Source organism: Acanthochromis polyacanthus, chromosome 2 (assembly GCF_021347895.1).
Source record: "Acanthochromis polyacanthus isolate Apoly-LR-REF ecotype Palm Island chromosome 2, KAUST_Apoly_ChrSc, whole genome shotgun sequence".
Lineage (NCBI taxonomy): Eukaryota > Metazoa > Chordata > Actinopteri > Pomacentridae > Acanthochromis > Acanthochromis polyacanthus.
In genome coordinates this window covers 5194440-5215782 of record NC_067114.1, presented here as the reverse complement: position 1 = coordinate 5215782, position 21343 = coordinate 5194440, and the positions used below count along the sequence as shown (strand labels likewise).

Below are 21343 nucleotides of genomic sequence, written 5' to 3'. Positions count from 1 at the left end.
GAAAGTATGTTCTTTTGTACACACAGTACTTTGTTGTTAAATAAATGAAGTATTAATTTCTCATTAGGGCTCTGCTGAAAGTCTTGGGGTGCCCCACCAAAATTTAAAGAAATGGCTAAATTTCAGGAATTCCGTTCTGCTGTTGTTGCATAGAGAGTAGATGACAACTATGTAAAAAGGAGAGTTTAGAAATCCTATTGTGTAATATAGTCCATCTAAAATTGTTAGAATAACTTAATTTTCTCCCATAATTTAATTTAAAAATGTAAACCTTTATATATTCTACAATCATTACACATAAAGTGAAATATTTCCAGCCTTTTTTTATTCTGATGATTATGGCTTATAGCATATAAAAATCAGAAATCCAGCATCTCAAAGTATCAGAATATTTCCTAAGATCAGTCCAAAACAGCATATGCCATGCAAAAATGTCCACCTTCATTTAGTTTTCTTTTAGCATATGAATTTCCTTTAGGATTAATAAAGTTATATTTGATTTCTTAACAAATCAGTGTTCTCCAGGTGCATTTCAAATAATTACAATGTAAGTTCTATAGAGGTTCTTTTCATAATTTCACCTAACTAGGTACACTTTCACATATTTTGTTTTCTTTACACCTAAAGTGAAAAATTTCAAATATTTCAAGTATTTCTTGTTTTAATTTTCTATCAAGTATCTGAAATTATTAAAATATTTAGAGAATTATCCAATATCTGAAAAGTATGTTAATTTATATACTCAGGGAATGTTAGAGCTACCGTGTAAAATATAACTAACCCAAAAGAATATTTTCACAATAGGTTAAAATTCAACTTTATTTATGTGCCATATGCCACTAAAAAGACCCCAAACAACAAGTTATTAACGTTAAAGGCTCAGCCTCGCTTTATATTAAATTGACAAACACAATATTTTAAGAAACATATCATACACCCGCATATTTACATACTTTTCAATAAAGTTTTTGTTCAGTAGTAGACCACTCGTAATGTAGACCCCTCCTCTCCACGCTGCATGTTACACAAACACACAGACGCTTGTGTGGCGTCACGCATCATAAAGGTTCAGTGTTTAACAGTCAGTACAACGGCAGTGCACGTTTACAGCAGCAGGTTCATCATGTCGTGTTTGTTCACAGTGTTCTACTGTGTTCTATCGTCTCTGAATCAACACAGAGACTCATACAAAAACTAATTTAGTACAAAATTTTCTCTCTCTGTCTCACGCACGCACGCACACACATACACACACACACACACACATACACACACACTTAAGTGCCCTCAGATGTTGGTTTGCATTGACATCCAGTTTATCGTCAGTAGTGATTCATTGTAATTGTCTTTTCTCTCTCCCTGTTCTTATAAGTTACATTTTTAAATGTGGATGTGGAGCTTCTGAACAGAGGGTTGGTCCCCTGAGGAGGAAGAGAGAAAAAAACACAAAGACAAGGAGATTAAATTAATATTGCTGTGAATACACTGAGGCTCGGATGTTCTATAGTTTCTATATTTAATCATTCCTAGTATACAAAATAAACTATCTTCAAAAGAACAACTTATCCCATTATTTTCATAGATACACTTGCACACTGTTTTTCCCCCAGCTAGATGTTATATTTTGCATTTGCACATTTTTATTGTACTTTTAAAATTGCCTGATTGTGTGAATGCATTGGCAGGATTGCCTCTTTATTTCCTTGTACACTGCACAATAACAACAAAGAAATTGTATTCTGTTTTCATTGGGATCAATAATTTCTAGGACAACTTCAAAACCAACAAAGGATCAATCTGCTTCTATAAACTGTCTGATATCTCCAACTTGACTGTGGCTTTGAGGTCCGTTTCCATTTCACTTCAACTGCTAATCTCAAAAATAAATCATAAATACATACATTTAATTTTAGAAAAGGCTGCAGAAGTTAGAGAGTCTTAGTTTAGTCTGAGGGGAGGCCATAAGAGTAAAGAAACTCCTCGTCTAAACTCTTTGTTTTCTCTCTTTTCCCCCCTCATGATTTTATTTTTACTGTTCCAATAATACTAACTTACTGGATGTCTAATATATCATTTGGCTTCATAATTCCTAAACTGAGCTCAATGAAAATAGAGTAAGTTTGCAGAACAACTATAAAGGTCTCTGGCACTAAAGAGTCAGCTACAGTATATCTGACTTAATTTCATATTCTTGCTGCAGATAGACTGATTATCGCTCTGATCGATTATCGTGGATGAAATTTGTCATTTTTCCGATTTTTGGTATCTGTATTTTTATTGGTCTGTTATTGATCAATTAAATGTGCTACTTCAGGTCTGATAAAGCCTCCACTCTTTGTCTGTCATCACTCTGTGGTTTCAGAAATGTTTCCCAAGCAGAAACTGAACAATAAACACAAAGCAGGAAATTAGCGTCTCTAGCGGCTAAGTTAGCAAGCAGCCACAAATTACCCTGAAACAGTCTGGAAAACAGTAATTAATAACGCTTCAAGATATGGATCTTAGTGAACAATGAAAGTAATAGAACACTAAAAGATTAAGAAAATAGAGAAGACCAGCGGCTATAACTGCAAGAGACGAGCTGATTGGTCTCAGCTGATCCCACATAAACAGAGGAGAATTTCCTGATTTAATCACTCCTATTTCTATTTTACATATTCAGCTGTAGTCACCTTTTTTTAATGAAGAAGCCTAATTAGGAATGAGAGATTCTGTGCTATCACATGCTGTTAACACATTACATTTAACGTATATCGGCTCCAAATATCGGTCATCTGTTTTCTTGAGTGCCAATAATCGACACCGGTATCGGCCCTAGAAAACCCATATTGTTCGATCCCTAATTCTTACCGACTGCCATTTCGCCTTTGCCCTCTCAGCCTCAAACTTTGCCACTTCTTTCCGATCGTGGACCGACACCAGCACCTTCCACACAGCCAACAGGATGATGCCGATGCACACAACAGAAAGCGAGACTCCTAGAATAATCATTGGGATGTTGGGAGGCTCCGGGCATCCTGAAACAGGACAGAGGATGAGACGAAATGAGACTCACACGAGAACTCAAGTTTTTGTTTTCCATGTTGTTGCATGGCTTACCATATATCTGCGGATTGTAGGCAGAGGTCCCCGTCTCATCTTGTAGCACATGAAATGACATCCAGCACTCATTTTCCATCATGAGCCTGCACGGCGTAGAACGGCTCTTGTCATAATCTGAGAAGAAACGTGAACATACATATCCATAAGGAGGGAGCTGAATCTGTTGTGTATCATCTTCCCTTTTGACTTTGTGCTGAGGATGTAAAAGGATATACTCTCCTCTGTTGTGCTGTCAGTGTGATTTCCATATCAAAGACTACAATCTAGTGTGTGTGTTCGTGTGTGGACCACACCATTGTATTTCACATGTGAAGCCTGAAAATTCTCCGTGATAATCAGATATGCCTCTCGGCTTGCACAAGTACGGCGGGTTTAAAATCAACTCTTCTATGAAGGAAGACCGGGTCCTTTGGCTATTCACATGCACTACAATAGCTCTGCCTGTACAACAAGGTAAATAATATGTTCCCCATTGTCCCGCGCTACCCAGAAGGACATGGATGGTGTTGTGTTAGTGAGGGGGGTGCAGACTTCAGAGAGACACCTGAGTCCACGGAGGTCGGCATTCCTCCAAATCACTGACCCAATGCTGAAAGTTAGCATGGCTGTATGTTGATACCAGCATCAAAAACAATGAGCTGAGAGGACCAACTCTGGTGACAACAAGCAGGTACAACACAGGTAGGCGATCACGCAACAAGGTGTATCGGGCAGACTTCTAATTTCTAAAACGATGGAGGTTTCCCATCATGGAAAACTGCTGATTTAGTCCGAAACTTTGATTTTGACTCATTAAAAATGTGTCTATGTGACTAACAGGTTATAACGGACTAAAACAGATCTTGAAACAACAAAATCAAAAACATATCTGACATATACACATGATTGTTTATGGTACCACTTTTCATAAAATTTTTGAAGCACTATGAGTTGGAAAAATCATGATTTTCTGTTAGCTCAGAAACAATATTATACAACATTACCATATGAGGCCACTACTGGAGTGGCTTCACCTATCATACCTGAACAAAGCATGTTCAAATATGGGCCATGAATGCCAAAAAAAGTCTATATTTTTTTCTTACAATCTACGTCTCTGACTGGCACCATACTCTGTGTTGTTAAAGGAAACAAAAATCTTCCTTTTAGGGTGAAAAATGAAGGTTTTATGGCTGGTGGAATATCTGAACAGAAAAAAGTGGACATTTTTTTAACAAAATTTGCACAATCAGAACTATTTCATCTTGTTCTATCAAAACAGGGTTGTACCATTGAAGACAGTCCATACAAATCAATAATTCTGCAAAATTTCAGGACTTTAGCTAGATATTTTTCAAGTTATGGTAGTTCAAACATGAAGAAAATTACACCATTATCTCAAAACTAATGTTATCCATGAGCCCAGATTTTACATATTTTACTTAATAGCATACATTTGCACAGAAAACAAAAAAAAAATCTTCCAAATATGAGATAGTCAGGTTTGAACCTTTTTTTTTTTACATTTAGTGAATCGATGTGGAATGACCCATATGTTTATGGACCGTTTCCCTCCATTGACCTTTTTATGAGTGAGTAATAAAAGTGAACTTGCATAGACTTGAAACCTGCTAGACATCCTGCTTGGCAGCCGCTAACAGAGAAAACATTGTGTATGTTTTTCTGCTGTCAACGTTGGATCATTTTATCATGGTGGCAGTTACCAGCAGCGACTGTTTCAGAAATTCTTCCTTGTTAATCTTGACATTCAGGTTTGTATGTAATAGCACCATGTACTCCTTAGCGACTGTATATGTATAGACAGTAACCAAACGTGAATGTTGGTATTGTTTTTTGCAATATAAAAGTCCCTTTCAAACTATTGGCTTAAAGATTCCCACTAGCACATGAAAACACTTTGTTATAGAGTGAAACTCGAAGAGACAAACAAGGAATAGTGTTTTTGTGAGTTAGAGAACAAAACAGATGAGAACATGCAGTCCAAAGTCATCGCTGAACAGGCAAACCTAACTACTGAGATGACAGCAAAGCAGCACTGTTGGTTCTCGGTACATTAGGGATTCCTTTACCTGCTGTTGTGTTGATGGAAATTTTAGGAACACTGCACCTCTGATTGCACAACTCAGCATCGTCCTTATCTTGAAGATGGCACTCTACACAGGCCCTGGTGGTAAAACAGGCAGAAAAACAAGAGGTCAGGTTTACCTCAGAGATGACACAGCAGCCCCTGGGAAGGTAAAGTTTAATGAGGCTTCAATCACTGCCACAGGAGTCACTGTGTCGGTCACTTATCAGCCTTTTCCCAAGGCTTCACTCGCTCTGCATCGCCAGCCTGCCCTGTAACAGTGCTATCAAATGGCAACAGCCCTGACAGCTGCTTTACAATGGAGAAAGGAAATCTCTTAGTGCCGTGTTGGGGACATTGGTGTCTTTTGATGTTACATGGAAGGTGTAGACACATGCGAACAAAGGGACCAGAACCTGATACGCCTGAACTCGAAAGAAAAGACGGATCGTGTGGCAAAAGGCGACAACATTTTATATCTCTCAAGTAAAGAAACAGCAATTACAGAGGTAAAGCTGGAGGGAAAAAAGCATCCTCTAGATTACACCTGCATTCAGCTGAAAGTGTGTTCTCACCTTGCAGAGCTACAGGCGTCTCCACACGTCGGACACTTCTCACACTTGTCCCCAGATGCTCCGGCTACAGAGCAGACACAGTGGCCACATTCACATTTCCCCCGGCCGCTGCAGAGGACGCCATCCTCCGACGTGCACGCCTCGGTGCTGCTGCTGCAGTTACAGTACTCCCCCGTCCAGCCGCTTTCACAGTGACACTTTCCGCAGTCGCACACTCCGTGACCTGCCGACAGAGAATCTCTCAACAAAAGAGTCTCATCACAATGAGAATAACTCATCCAGAGTCATTCAGAGTTACTCACCTCCGCAGAGCTCCCCACGGAAGCGAACACAGGAGTAATTGTCACACTCGCAGTATGACCCATAGATGCGGCCAAAGCTGGATGCATGACACACACACTGTCCACAGTAGCACTCCCCCTGACCGTTGCAGATCTCAGACTCATTGTTGGCCCGGCAGTTGCTCAACAAAGCGCTCTCCTCATTGCATTCGCACTGAGGTCCCAGGAAGCCTGGCTGACAGACGCACACGCCGCACTGGAAAGCCCCCTGGCCCTCGCTGCACTGCCTGCTGTTGGCTTCAGGAGGCTGCTGGCAGTCGCAGGAGCAGAGAGACTCCAGCTCCACCTCCAAGCTGTCCAGTAAGCCCACCGGTTTGAGGGAGAAGTGTCGGATTCCTGACAGGCATCCCGGAAGCTCCACAGACACGTTGAACACGACCTGAGGAGCAAAGAAGAGGAAAAAAAGCAACCATGAACAGAGCTTTATGAGTTTTGTTTGTGGAGCCTCTGTGCTGCAGAGATTTAAAGCGAGTAAATGAGTTCCCCTGCTGCATTTGATTATACAGTACATCCTCTAATTGACAGCAGAGTGGCCCATAACCCAGAGGTCGATGGATCGAAACCATCCTCTGTTGTATCAGCATAAGGAATCTCCTTGGAGATTAATGAAGTTTTATTTCATTTTGAAGAACATGAGCTCTCTATTTCATGTTGAATCCATACCACATAAACCTTCCGCCTGGCTGGCAGGGAACATTCCCACAACGTTGGTTAACATCACCTACAAGTCTTAATATTTTAAGGAAAACATTTTAATCAAATGTCCAACAATACTTTCATTCCCAGTAATCTTCCTATAATGTTAATATAATGTTTTAATGCCAACATTCAGAGGATGTTGTCAGATGGTGTTCCATGATAACAAAGCAGGAACATGATCAAAAAATATCCTCCAAACATTATCAAGGCCTCACTTAATTGTGACATGTTAACATTCAACCTGCAATATTCCAAAGAGGATTTGGGAAGCTGTTGAGGGAATATATTATAGAGCATTCCTCTATAAAACATTCTCACAATAACAAGAGAAGAACGTTCTCAAACCAGCATTCCAAAATTTTTTCCAGTTGTCACTGAGACCTCAGCGGACAGAACTTTCATTATAACACATTCCTGAACAGTGATATATTAATGAAGGTGAAACGTTCAGTCTGCAATGTTCTTTGATATTTTGGGGATGTTGTTGAGTGAACACATTAGAGAATTTATAAAACGTTCTAATAAAGTTCTATGCTGTTAATAAAAGAAGAACGTTCTCAGTGCAACATTCACTTTTGAAGATATCTGAGCATAATGATCTAATCGTCATTAGTCATCCTACCTTTAAGCAGAACATTCTGGGACTAAAAGGAAACTGCCCGTTGAAAACATTAATAGAACTTTACAGAATTTGTCAGAATGTTTTCCGAACAAAAAAGTTGTAGCTGGACAGATACTTTAAAGACCAAAATCAAAGTGCATTGATGCACCTCTGGAAACATTGTACAACACCAGCACTATTTGGTCTGTTTTAAGGAGCACTGGCTAGAAACTACAGTGCAAAGTCATTATTACAGATTTTTTTATGGATTTTGTTGACCGTAAGAAAGGATAAATTAATTATCAACTATGCAGTTATTGTTCGGATATTTTACTAATTGATTTATCAACTAATGTTTGCATCTCCAGGTAAAACAGAGAGATGCTCTACTTTCTGTGGTGTGGTATGATCTCACATAGGACCTGTTTATACCTTTTTAACATCTCTAAAGCTTAAGACTGAACTATTAATTACAAGTGCTGAGGCTTAGAGGGAGAAAGGCTTCAAAACCGTATTTACTAAGATGTACATCAGACAAACAGATTATTTTTGGAACAGGCTCGAAATCATCCGTGTTTACTGACTCATTGTCAAAAGTCTGTTTTGTGCTCTCTAATTTACAGTTTTGATTCAGCACAATTAAAGACTTTTGCTGGATTTCGAATCTTATTCTGGCCTGATGATAAAGATTAAAAAGTATTTCCAAACTCTCATATTTCCCACTTATCCATAGAGCCCTACATTGTTTATTCTGGACAGTTTTTTAGCTGTTACTTGGCAATATGTGAAAATATTGCTAAAATTAAGCTTAAAAGTATATACCAGATGTCACTTTTGTAATAATCTGGAAAAAAAAATAGTGGGACTGTTACATCTATGTAGAGCAACACTGACAGCTTGACTAGTGGAACACACTTTATGTATTAATCAGGTAAAGCTTACAAAAGGTGAACACAAATTAGACAGACTCAGATTTTTGCAGAGGTTGCTGTGAGTTCTCACATGGTTTTCAAAATTATTTAACTAATTTTTAGTCTAAATGGTCTTAATGTATTGACTAAATTCTCTTTAAATTGGTTTTAAGAGCAGGACAAACACATTTATTAAAGCAGCTTTCAGCTTTTGTGCTGTGAGCTGCTGTTCACAATTTGTTCTTATATCTCTTTTTTTTAACTTTTGGTTTCCACGGTTGTTTTACTGTTCCTGTCTGTCTACTCTCTTATCTGTCTCATTAGTTTGTCAGTTGCCTCTTTGAACTGCACTTGCTTTTGTGACTTGTGCAATGCCAACGTAGAAAAAAGCAGTTTAAAGCTGAAGAAGCTGACCGTCTCTCCTGGTTTGATGTTGGAGCACCGTTTCAGATCAGGCAGGACGGTCCCATTTGGGCAGATGGTTGTGAAGGACATCTGCAGCTCCTCTGTGTCTCCAAGGACCTCGAGTTCAATCTCTGAACGCAGCTCCTGGAAAACAGTTCATATAGACTATATTACAGCAGGCTGTATGGAAAAGCAACACGCAGCACAGCTTGGTACAGAACAGAAGGTGTTCCTCTTGACAACACTAACATCTAATACAGACTTATAGTGCCTTGTGTTATCATGAAGCAGGATTTAAAAGGTGGTGAGCCAATTCCACTTTCCCCCTGCGCTGACCTGTAACGTGCCGACACCGTTTGAAACCTCCTATCTAGTTCTCTTTTTTGGGTGAGTCATCGTCCCAGGTACCGCACAAAGCACCTGAGGAAAGAGTGACAGCTAACCTCAGCCTGAGAAAAGACCGTGTTTAACTGACTAATGAACTCTCTGACAGACTGTCTGGGTGCTAACACAGGGTTAATTGTGTGTTCCCTGTAGGCCTGCAATTGTACTTCAGTGTTGCTAAGGTGGAGAAAAGACAGGAACATTTATGGGATACACCCACAGATTAGGCAGCTGAAGCAGATTCAAACTGTGTTATTCGGTAAATATGCGTATTTAGAGCAGGGTGGTTTGAGTATCTATCCACAAAACGTTAATCCAAAATTGCAGGTAGGTATAAACACTAATCATCGATGTAGCATCACTAAATATCCTCCTGTTTGTGTTGCATTTCTTCAAAGCACCACATCTACAATCAGCATGATAACAGGGACTCCTCTCCTGCTGCGGTTAACGTGGCAGAGACTAAATGTGGGTGTAAAAGACGTAACTGATGAAGTAATTAGAGGACTGCACACCCACCGGCAGTCATCGCCGCCTGGAGGGGGGGATGTAGAAGAAACGATGCATGCAAGAGAGAGATGGACAGATATCGACAAAGACAGAAAGAGATAGAGTGAGGAAGTCAGAGGCAGAGAGGCGAGGAGATCAAACAGATGGGACAAGCAAGGACTTGCTGTCAAACATGCTGATGCAAAGCAAACGGGTTGCAGAGGGGAAAAATGTAAAAGAGGAAAGAATGAAAGAGGAAAAACAGGAGAATGAGAGGGAATGGAGAAAGCAGAGATACTGCCATGTGTAAATGATGACATTCAGAAGTGTAGCTCATGGAAGCTTTAGGTTCATCTGAATGTTTGTTGCTCAATCATAAAGCACTTTGTCCAAGAAACCTGATTAAAACAACAGAGTTCCTGTCGTCTCGTCACTGTTTTCATAATGGCAGGTGTTTTCTGGCTTATTTCTCATGACTGGTGCCGGCACACGCTGCCTACCAGCACATCCAGATCGGGGTGACTGTTTATTTACTTTGTATGCTGTTACGATCAGCTCCAGGATGTTCTGCGAATCTGTCGCCAGGACTCCGACTGTGGCGCCAGGTATGAGATTTGCATAGTTCTGAGTGGAAAAAAAACACACAGAGATAAACAGCAAACTACTCTTACATATGTGGGCAGACTTGGCTCAAAAGCCCAAATATAAAGAAAAGTACAGGAAAAAAATGCGAGGAACAAAAGCGGGCTAGTTCTAACAGGTTTGAATGCAGCTCAATGCTGACCTCAGTAAACTCCCACAAACACTGGCATTTTTTGCAGTTTTCTAGACTGGAATTCTTTCACTGGAAAGAAATTAACAACTTTATCGGAAGGAGGTGTTACCTTGTAGTTGTGCTTCTGCTGTTCTGTTACAGCAAATATCAGCAAGATGTTGTTCTCCACCACTTTATCAACCAGTTGCCCGAGAGTCGGATACTCCTGAAAGACAATAAAAGGTGAAGGTCACCACTGGTTTAAAGGAAGAAAATGGGAAAAACTGCATGTGAAAGGCTTACAAAGAAGGAGCTCTGAGGGTTTACCTGCACTGTGGACATGGAGTATTCATTGTTGGCGTCCAGGTGACACTGTCCGTCGTTGGGAATCACAATCCCAGCCATTTTACTGTCCATCCCAAAGTGTGAGTCAGCGTCACTGACGAACACCAGCAAACGCATGGAGTCATTCCTCCAGCCGATCTTGTTCTGTCAGGAGACACACAAACTGCACTGACTGATCAAAACATAAAGTTCACGAGGTAGAATCAAGAATCACAAACTAACATCTAAGGTTACAGCTATTTGAATATTTAAAAGCAAACTCTTTTACCCCACAAACCGCTGCTTGCATGACAGCGTCAAAGCCGCACTCTGGCACGTCCACATTTGCAGATACATGTTGCATGGCGATTATCTCGTTGAACTTGTCAGTGTTGCTCGTCAGAGACAAGACGTGTTTATAGCCAAAAGCTGGTAGGCAGGTTGAGTCAACTTCGCTGTAGCACGGCAGAAAAAAAACAAGCAAAACAAAAACAAGCATTTGGAAAGTAAGATTCTCTGAGGTGACACCGCTCAAATTTCCAGCTTTGGAGCAAGAGGATGTTGTTGAAACCTGGTCATGTTTTCATGTTTACTGTGCTACCTGCAGGGATTGGCCAGATCTGTTTCTGTGATCTTGATGAACGGCAGCACCGGCTTCTCCACGAAGGAGCCGAAGCCCATACGGAACTTGCTGGTGAGGTTGGCCATCTCTTTAGACAGAGTGGAGCCCAAGTCTTTGATCATCTTCAGGTCATCGTACATGGAAGCCGACAGGTCCATCAAGTAGTAGATGTCCACAGGATAGTCCTCTGTGTGCTGAACTTGAACCTGGAAAGTCACCTGGCTGCCTGTAAATAAAGACAGATCACTTTAATGTACCAGATAATGGAGGAAGATCATCAATATGAAAAAGTCTAGACGGCATACCAGGTCGCAGCTTGAGGGCCATCTTCTGAGGGGAGATCTGAGAGCTGTTGGAATTAAGCGTCTTCTTCCCGATCGGCCGATCCTGGAGGATTTGACCTCTGGAGACGGGGAACTCGAGTTGGCCCCTGGCGCATCCCTTTTCTAGTAAGATATCCAGTGTGTCGCATCTTTCTGTGACTGAAAACCAGTCTGTGAAATTCTGAGATGCGAAGGAGAAATCATTCTGTTTACAAGTGGAAGACTGAGATTGTTTTACAGCATGCCATAAAGCGTAATCTGCGTTTGAGCCATTCGTGCAGTTCCATTTTGCTGATCTGTGCAAGAAGATCCTATAATTTTGAATGCATTTTGCTCACGTGTTGTATGTCGTACACATGGCTGCTTACCTCCTGTGTGCACCAGGCACAGTCAGGACTGAGCTGCACACACTGGTCACAAGTCACAGCGCTGCCAGCTGAACATGATCCTACAGCACAGATAGACATCGATCAGATAATTTCAACAAAAAAAAATCTCACCAGAGAGGAAAACAATTTTCTTTACTTTCTTTGAAAACATGTATTACTGTGTTAATTATCACAAAGTGCAGTAAAAGCTAACTCATTTGATTAAACCAGCTTTTCAAAATAAAACACCAGTCAACGCCACCACAGCATTGATGACTTCTCACTCTTTGTTTGCACTTGACAAACGCGCTGCCTTTGATTTTTTTTTTCGAACAGAAGTGCAGCTTACCCTCCACGGTGTTGATCCAGTACCGGAGAATCAGGCTCAGCAGTAGAAGCCCCATTAGTCCGTGAGGTTACTGGTCGGCAAGATAGAGAAAAAAAAATCGGAATACTTCAAGTTCTTTTCATATTGACAGGAGGGGAACATATCCAGCGTCATGCCTCACTCTCCACAGCCGAGAACAGACGGCAGAGGAGCGCGCTGCCGTGCGGCACTACCTGGACGGAGGAGGAGGAGGAGGAAGGGGGAGGAAGAGGAGGTGAGGCTGGTCTACCTGCGCTGCCTTTTATGTCCACATCCGTCCAGGTGAGACAGCGAGGCGGGCACAGAGGAAATCAAACCCATGTATGTAGATTTATTTGCCCTATTTGCTCAGAATGAATCAGGTGTAATTCCTGCAAACAACACTTAGTCACGTGTTTAACTGTAACACAATATGTCAATGTATGGGGATTTTTTTTTTCAGATAAAGAAGCTTATAAAGGATTGTGTAGTTTCTCAGTCATCCAGGTCATTGTAATCTACCGTAATAGTATGAAGGCTACACAAATGGGACAGCAAGTGATAACAACAACAATAATAATAATAAGAAAAATGGCAATAATAATAACTACAATGATTATTACTACTACTACTGCTACTACTAATAATAATAATAGTAATAATGATAATAATACATACATACATACATGCATGCATACATACACTACAGATTAAAAGTTTGGGGTCACTTAGAAATGTCCTTATTTTTTTAATAAAAGCAGTGTTTTTCAATGAAGACAACATTAAATTAATCAAAAATGCAGCTGAACAGAGCAACTTTAACTAGTGTAGAGCAACTTTAATTCATGTACACTCCAGTTCAAAAGTTTGGGGTCACTTAGAATTGTTCTTATTTTTGAAATAAACCCATTTTTTTCAATGAAGATAAGATGAAATGAACCATAAATCCAGTCTAGACATTGTTAATGTGGTAAATGACTATTCTAGCTGGAAACAACTGATTTTTAATGGAATATCTCCATAGGGGTACAGAGGAACATTTCCAGCAACCGTCACTCCTGTGTTCTAATGCTATACACTGTGTTAGCTAACGGTGTTGAAAGGCTAATTAATGATTAGAAAACCCTTGTGCAGTTATGTTAGCACATGAATAAAAGTGTGAGTTTTCATGGAGAATGTGAAATTGTCTGGATGACCCCAAATCTTTGAACGATAGTGTACATACGATCAGACATACAAAAGTAATAGTAGTGATCATCCATCCATCCATCCATTCTCTATACACCGCTTTATCCTCACTAGGGTCGCGGGGGGTGCTGGAGCCTATCCCAGCTGACTCGGGCGAAGGCAGGGGACACCCTGGACAGGTCACCAGTCTGTCACAGGGCTAGTAGTGATCATATTAAGTATAAATAAAAGAGTGCTTCTATTTATGCTTCTATTCCTCCACATTACACTGAGAATATTATCACTCCATACAATCTTTCATTTCATTCAGATTTTCACAAAAATATATAGATTGCATTGCTAGAGGCTACAATGAAGTATTAAAAGAGTAAACAGTGTTAAAGAGTAAACAGTGTTTACACATTACAGTTCCACCAAAATAACATGTCATGCTTTTAATTTCAACTGCTAAAACTGTTCAATGTTTCACACAAGCAAAGCCAAAATTAGAGAGAAAAATTATTAATATATATAATATTTTCCACCCTTTGACCCCATAGTTTTGTTTTGTGAACTTTTGGAGGAGCCTAACCTCCAGGTTGGGAACCACTGGAATAAATTGCCCTGCTTTACTAGCATATAAAGTAGATCCATATTAACCAGGTGTAAAATGTGGATTTTACCCAGTAACACAGTAATCTCAATATTTAACAATACATCTGTGTCACCTGGATTAATTCCCTTCATTACATGCTGCTATTGTGTATTTTGAATTACACAGAATTTTGATTTATTACATTATTCTATTGGTACTTTTACTTCAGTTAAAGATCTGAGTGTTTCACCCTCCACTGTATAGATGAGCCTATATTGGACAGATAACCTTGTTTTCCGCTAATCACATCGGTTATAAAAGCTGATAACACAATGACACTCGATAAGAAATGAAATAACAAGGTCATCGCTGTGTAGAATAAGCTAGGAATGCTTTTTAGCTCTATGTAAACTCTTAAAATGTAGGTCAGAGGAGCTGTTCCCACCTCTCAATTTAATGCAGAACTGGAAGATAAACATCGACATTTATTGATTAGATAAACCTTTGACGTTGAAAGCATTATTATTAAGAGTTGTAATGATGATAAACTACACTAACTTTTCTTTTTTAATGTATTTTTAACAGAGATTTCTGCATTAATTTAAGTAAAAATAAATTCAAGTTGTGGTAAAATAATTAATTTGGCTTGACAGCTTCATTTTTTTAAACCCTGAGTCCAGGATTGAAGTGCTTAAAAACCTAAAACTAAAAATGTGTGTTTATGCAACCAATTATTAAGTAAATGGTAATTTAATATATGACCGACTGCACAGGAAAAAGTAATTCACCAAACTCAGTATAGTTCATTGGTTGAACCTAATTTCAAAGCTCAAAAAGAGATATTTTGTTGAACCTAAAGAGTTTTTTAAATGTACTATCAACAGTTTCCCTAGAGTAAAAATCCACATACAGGCTGCTATTTATATAACTTATTGCTCCATTGGTTTGTATTTCATTCTGCTTTTCTGCACTTGACCATTTTCCTAAAGTTGTTGTTCTATTAAATGATGCTGTTTTTATGTGAAGCACTTTGTGACTGTGGATTTGAAAGGTGCCATAGGAATACATGTCACTTTGTAAAAGGCTTGCATGAAGCCACACTCTAATAAAGTTGCTCACTCACTGAACTTTGGCTGTAGAGGAAAAATAAAACACAGACAGGCCTCGCAGTAAGCAAATACAGTTGCTGAGCTTTATTACCTAGACACCATAACTGAAGGTAATGTTAATATTTAACAAAAGGAGAACCTGAGTACACGTCATTGTCTGGGAAGAATTTCTCAGCTAGAAAATTAACTCAGGACAAAAACAAAGCAGGCGAACTGATCACAAGATATGAAATGTGATCGTATGAGTGTGTCGGGGGGGAGAGGAGAGAGGAGCTGCGTAGGTGTTGAACCATTGACAGCTGCAGTGCAAATATCCCAACTCAGAGGAATCTCGCAATTCAGCACCACACCCCTTTGAATCTGGGTGAGTCCCATCTGTCACCCCAAACCAAACCCCACCTCCTCTCCTCTTCTGCCAGCCCCTCTCACCCTTCTCACCCCTTCTTCTTCTCCTTTGGTCTCTCGTTGACACTCCTCTCTCCTCATCTCTTTGTGTTTTGATCCATCTTTCCCATGTGTCCATCAGCGAAACTGCCTTTTTACCCATGCGTCCTTTAGCCTAATTCCTTTTATTTTCTCTCTAACAATCTACCTTTAATTTGCCTCCTCTCTCCTCTCCTCTCCTCTCCTCTCCTCTCCTCTCCTCTCCTCTCCTCTCCTCTCCTCTCCTCTTTTCTCCTGAAATACCTCAACATGATGCAATCAAGCACCATTTTTCGCAACATCCCATTTTTTTTTAGCTGATTTTGTGTCCTGTACGATCAAGCACCGTTAGATGTCTGAGGTGTAACAAGACATCAAAGTTGCACCTCACTGTCTCACATTTCAACCTGACTTTACTCTAAATTTAAAACCTGTTGCCATTCAGTTGGGTCAGGAAATGAAGACTCTCCTCCCAGAAGTCTGACAGTACTGTTTTAGTCTGATGTGATTTTAAAAAGAGTATCAAGCTCATCAAAATTCATGCATCCATAAATTATTCCCCCAGATGTCGGTGCTGCACACATTTACTATGCATAGAAACGGAAGTATACCCTGACACCCTGCAACGAGCCGACTCACCTTCAGAGCCGTCCACTGATAACATGCTGTCCCGTCTCAGTCTTTCTTCCTTGTCATCAAGTGAAAAATGGAGAGGAATGGAAGATCATCAGGCCAACACATTCGCTCAGATTGTGTCCCGGCTCTCAGTCAGAGTAACAGTAAACCTATTGTAACGGCGCCCTTTATGAAGCATGGCGCTAGGGTGACCCTGCTGCCCATGCTCCTTGGCTCATGTGTGTTTCAGACTGTGCGTGTACGTGTGTGTGTGCACGCTCGCATCTGAAAGTGGGTGAGTGTGTGTGCATGCATACTTGGGCCATGTGTGGGTGTTTGTACAAGATCCAGCTTGCCCATGTGTGTGTGTGTGTGTGTGTGTGTGTGTGTGTAGGGGGAGGCTGTAATGATAATGAGTGACAGTAACAACTGCTGGCTGTGAGACTTCCACAGGAGGCAGCTTCTTTATTAAGAGACGACACGACTGATGGGCCGGTGTTGCACTCTAGAGGCTGAAGATGGTGTGAACTTGCACCACAACACTCAAAGCAAGGAGTGTGTCATAAGCCTGGATTGTGTGTGTGTGTGTGTGTGTGTGTGTGTGCATATATTTGTTCAAGTTCAATTACTTCCTGCAACGAGGAGGAGGAGGAAGCAGAAAGAAGGAGTGCCAGCACTGTGATACAGCCTCCTTCTCACAGCGGTATGCCAGGAATGCAGGTGTACACATGCAGTATGTGAGCAGAACAAAAAATAAAATAGCAAAGGCCTGTAAAAGAATTGAAGATTGCATAACCGCAAAGATCTCAAGTTTTGACCCAGAGGCCGTTACAACTTGTATAACATTCACCGCTCTCTGTTCCTAGAACCTCAGTTCAGTTCTAAACAAGAATCCGAAAACAAGTCCACTGGAGTTGAATATTTACATCAGCGTGCCGCTATGTTCACAGTGATAACGGCAGCATGTTGATGTTTAGCAGGTGTAGTATTCACCAGTGTATTGTTTTGGGAACTTGCAAATATTCTCTGATAAGCAAAGAACACAAAGTGCAACTGAGGCTGATGGGAATGTCATTTCTTTTTTCAGGTATTTGGACATAATACTGCACAAAGATAAATTTATACATGATAATGATGAAAGATAAAAATTTGGAGACCAAAATTATGACAGTTCCTCCTCTGGTGAGCATTAACGTGTGCCAAATTTCACAGCATTCCATTCAATGGTTGTCAACATATTTCACAAGCTAAAGGTAACATTCATCTTTTGGTGACTGTATTCTGGGGACCATGAATGCAAACTTTCACAGCAGTCCTTTCAGTAGTTGTAGCCATATTTGACAAAAAGTCAAAACTGTTAGCTACACAGTTTTACTATAGGAGAAAGGTCATAGATTCACGAGCATCTGCAAGACGTATCCTCTGGGTACAATGAATGTCTGTACAACCTTTCACAGCTATCCATCCAGCAGTTGCTGAGATATTTCAAAAAAGTCAAAACCGTCAACTTTACAGTTGTGTGATAGATGGAAGGTCAGGGGTTCACCAACGTCTTCCGAGGAATATGAATGCAAATTTTCACAGCAATAGTTGTCTTTTTTTTTTCATCATCTGGGGACCATGAATATCTTTACAAACTTTCACATCTGTCTAATAGTTTTTGAGAAACTTCATTCTGGACCAAGCAACACATAAAGACATGCCGGTAGCATGGCTAAACAGAAGAAGCCACAGGAAGTACAACAGAGGATGTATCCCTCTTCCTTTACAGACCTACAACTGCAGAATTTGTACACAAAATATTTATAATGGCTGTTCTGTGAAATCCAACTGCCAACCATTTTTGGGTTAACAAAGAAAAAGAAATCTGTCTTCAGGTTTGTGGCAATACATAGACAATCCAAAATGTAGGACAGTTTCATCAGCCTGTGTTGCAGATCCGTCTTTATTCGCTCCACTGTGATGATTTGACATTTACTGCAAGTACAAAATGTACAAGAAGAAGAAAACAACACAGAAGAAGAAAAGACAAACATGGTTATTGATAATGTTTGTTTACTGACTGTGTAATGACTGAATGAGTGAGGAACTGAGTATAACGTTGTTAAAATAACAGGAACTAGAGTTGGGAAGTGTCAACAAATACTCCATTCATTATTTAGTTTAATAACAAAGGTTTGACCTTTGCTGCACTTCTGATGACGTGTTGTTCACATTTGTTTGGAAAGCCAGGAAATAGAGAACAGCGCTTTCAGTATGTTACAAATGTCACAATTTGATTGAAGTTTGCTATTCGCTGTTTCTACTCTTTCTGATTGCATCACTAACAATGTTAAATATCAGAATACATTCATATTGAAAAAGGTTTATAACAAGAGTAGCATTCAATTGCCAACTTACTGTAACTATTTGTAAACAAATCTACTTTAAATGTAGCTTATTTAAACACAAATTTCTCTGCTTTTTCTTGGATGATTTTTAGGTTAATGAGCGGTATTTTTACTTGACATATTTAAACCCAGATTAGAACAATGCAGCTCAATGCAAAGTTCTGTTTTAACCCTTTAGAGATGTATGCTGGCACGGGCTTCTACCGGTTTGTTGTGATCCAGATATGACCGTGGGTCCTGCAGCTCTCTACAGGCAGAACAGGAGCCTGAAATTTTATTCATAACACTACCAAACATCAAAAGGCATTTTTACATTTATACCGGTTTTTCATCAGGTTACACTCAAATCAGAATCTATAATTTTTCAGATCTGAGTTTGAATTTAGCAGTGCTACTAACACCGCACTGTACAACTATTAAATTATGAGTAAAAATATTTATAATGCAGCAAAAAATGTCCCTTGTAGATTATTCTTACTGATGCAATAATGTTTAAACACTTTTTTACTGTTGAAGTGAAATTTGTAACTATTTCACATTGGACTGCATGTAATGATTGTTTTAATAGTGGATTAATCTCTTGATTGCTTTCTGGATTGATGGGATGATTGTTTGTAAAAAATGCTGAAAAAAAATGAGACGTGCCATCACGATTAACATCATGACGCTTGTTTTGTCCAACCAGCTGTCTTAACTTGAAAGTTACTGTTAAATTCTATCCGTAAATTAAGTAAAAGCATTAGATGTTCACATGTAGAGGCTGGAATCATTAGTGTTTTTTGCTTTTGTTTGTGAAATGCGGGTGTACAATGAATCTTTTTGGACTTGGTTGGACAGAGCAAGAAATCTAAGGGCATTTATTTCTTTTTCAAAAACAGCTTTCCCACATTTAGACGGAGCAAAGTCGACTGATTTAATAACTGGAAGTTGTAGGCCTTCACTGTGCATTAAATAACAATTTACTGTCTATTTGGCCATCCTATCCTAAGACATTTTTTTCCAGGTCTGGACAGTAAGAAGCAGTAACTCTGCATCTTCTGGATGGATCCCATGTGTTGAAGTGCGGATGTGTATGGGACTAAAGGAATGATACTGGATACTGTAGCAGGCCTCTTCTCTTAACGTCTGTGCCCTGACTCTGACCTTGGTCCTTCTCGAGGGATCAGTGCCATGTGTCCCCTCAGCTGTGGAGAATTAAAAGAGAGACAGACATTGGAGTAGAGGAAAGAGCGAGACAGAATCTCAGCTCTGCTCATATCTTAGGTTAAAGGTTTGATGCCCTCACTACAGACATTTGATTGACACGAGTGTGTGCAGGAGCTGAGTGGATGCATATTCCTGGTGCTGGAGTTAGATGAGCGGTGTGTCTCGGCGGGTGTGATCGACTAATCTCGCGCCCCTTTGGTTTTGATCCCCTTCGACTGGTAGGAGATGGGGGGCATGGTGCCTTTATGTCTCCGGGATCAGCTGTGCTAAATCCGAGCTTAAGAAGGGAGATCCGGTGTGAGAGTGAAACTACAAAGGCTGTGTGCCCGAAATAGTGCAGGAAAGGGTTGAGGCATGAGCACACATGTTGCACTTGTTGCTCATCTGATCCGTCATAAGTTGCATGTATAAGATCAGACACAGTCACACAAAAAAGACATCCAAGCTTGAAATTTGTGTCTGGTTTTGGATTTGCTGGACAGCTTGGGCTCACAGTGCCCTCTGCTGCCAGATAATCCAAACAGCTGACCAACTTGTTGAAGGATTTCCTCTTGACAGCGTATTTACTGTGTGCTCAGAGGATTTAAGGTTGTTGAGGCCAGATATATGTACATACTCTCTGGTCAAACACACTATTAGAGCCACAAATTGGCTGGAATAGATCGCCTAGTGACAGTGAGAAGGGTGTCACGTGCAGCATGTGAATACATTTGTATGTTTTAGTTGCTCTGGAGGATGATTTCCATATTTAAAACAGATAAACTCAGAATGCCATTGTGGCTTATCTTAGCTTGGATGAATTTTAATGGAAAGCCTTGATTAAAGACATATGCTATGAGGTGCACTATGGGAATTGTAGGATCCAACATTTCTAGAACTGCACCCAGAATTGGGATTTAAAGTCTTGCTGTCTCTGATGCATTCATTTTCTTTTTAAATCTGTATCTCTGACAGGTATACAACAGAAGAAAAGTAAATCACTGGTATTCATTTTTAAATCTCTTAATCTCTAAACTTGCCTGTGATTACAGCTATGAATGCAATCTGTTTGGTCTTAAAGCGCAAGGCTGGTAAAATGTAGTATTTTTTGCTGTTAGCAAATCTCAGAAAAAGACCAAAGCTTTTGCAAGTTTTATCTTGATAGGTCTCATTGCTGTGTTCAAAAAATGATTAACCTCTTAACATTCGCACTCAGTTTTGACTGAAAATGTGTAAAAGCTTAGCAGCACTTAGTAGTAAATGTTGTTGCTGTTGTGTTGGTTCCTAAAAATAGCGTACACAGTTTGAATTAAAAGGCTTAATGCTTTCAAACGTGTCCCAAATTTGACTCAGAATAGGCCAATTCCATTAAAAATACAGCGGTAGAGACTTCACTTGGAGGGTTTTCATGCAGGTGAGTGTTCAGCCGTTGATGAGCCACACTATTTCACTCACTGACAATAATCATGGACACTTACTTTTTCCCACATGCACCTTTCTGCAGTCCACTGGAGCACTAATTTTATATTAATCCACATAAAATAAGAAAT

At 39.9% G+C, this 21343-nt stretch overlaps 1 protein-coding gene across 2 annotated transcripts; it reads right to left on the bottom strand.

Annotated features, from left to right (window-relative positions):
- Positions 1-308: 308 nt before the first annotated feature.
- itgb6 (integrin, beta 6) lies at positions 309-16367 on the bottom strand. Of its 2 annotated transcripts, XM_051944925.1 has the most exons (16): positions 16243-16367; positions 12313-12382; positions 11964-12043; positions 11578-11776; positions 11252-11498; positions 10940-11105; positions 10654-10815; positions 10457-10552; positions 10107-10196; positions 8709-8843; positions 6045-6462; positions 5743-5965; positions 5172-5266; positions 3100-3216; positions 2851-3017; positions 309-1421 (listed from the first exon to the last, which is right to left on the bottom strand). In XM_051944925.1, the coding sequence occupies exons 2-16, from the start codon at positions 12365-12367 to the stop codon at positions 1323-1325; spliced, it is 2349 nt and encodes a 782-aa protein (XP_051800885.1). In that variant the 5' UTR covers positions 12368-12382; positions 16243-16367; the 3' UTR covers positions 309-1322. The 2 variants fall into 2 exon arrangements, with proteins under 2 accessions (XP_051800885.1, XP_022051153.1); XM_022195461.2 differs by lacking the exon at positions 16243-16367 and having other exon boundaries at positions 12313-12511.
- Between the last annotated feature and the right edge of the window lie 4976 nt (positions 16368-21343).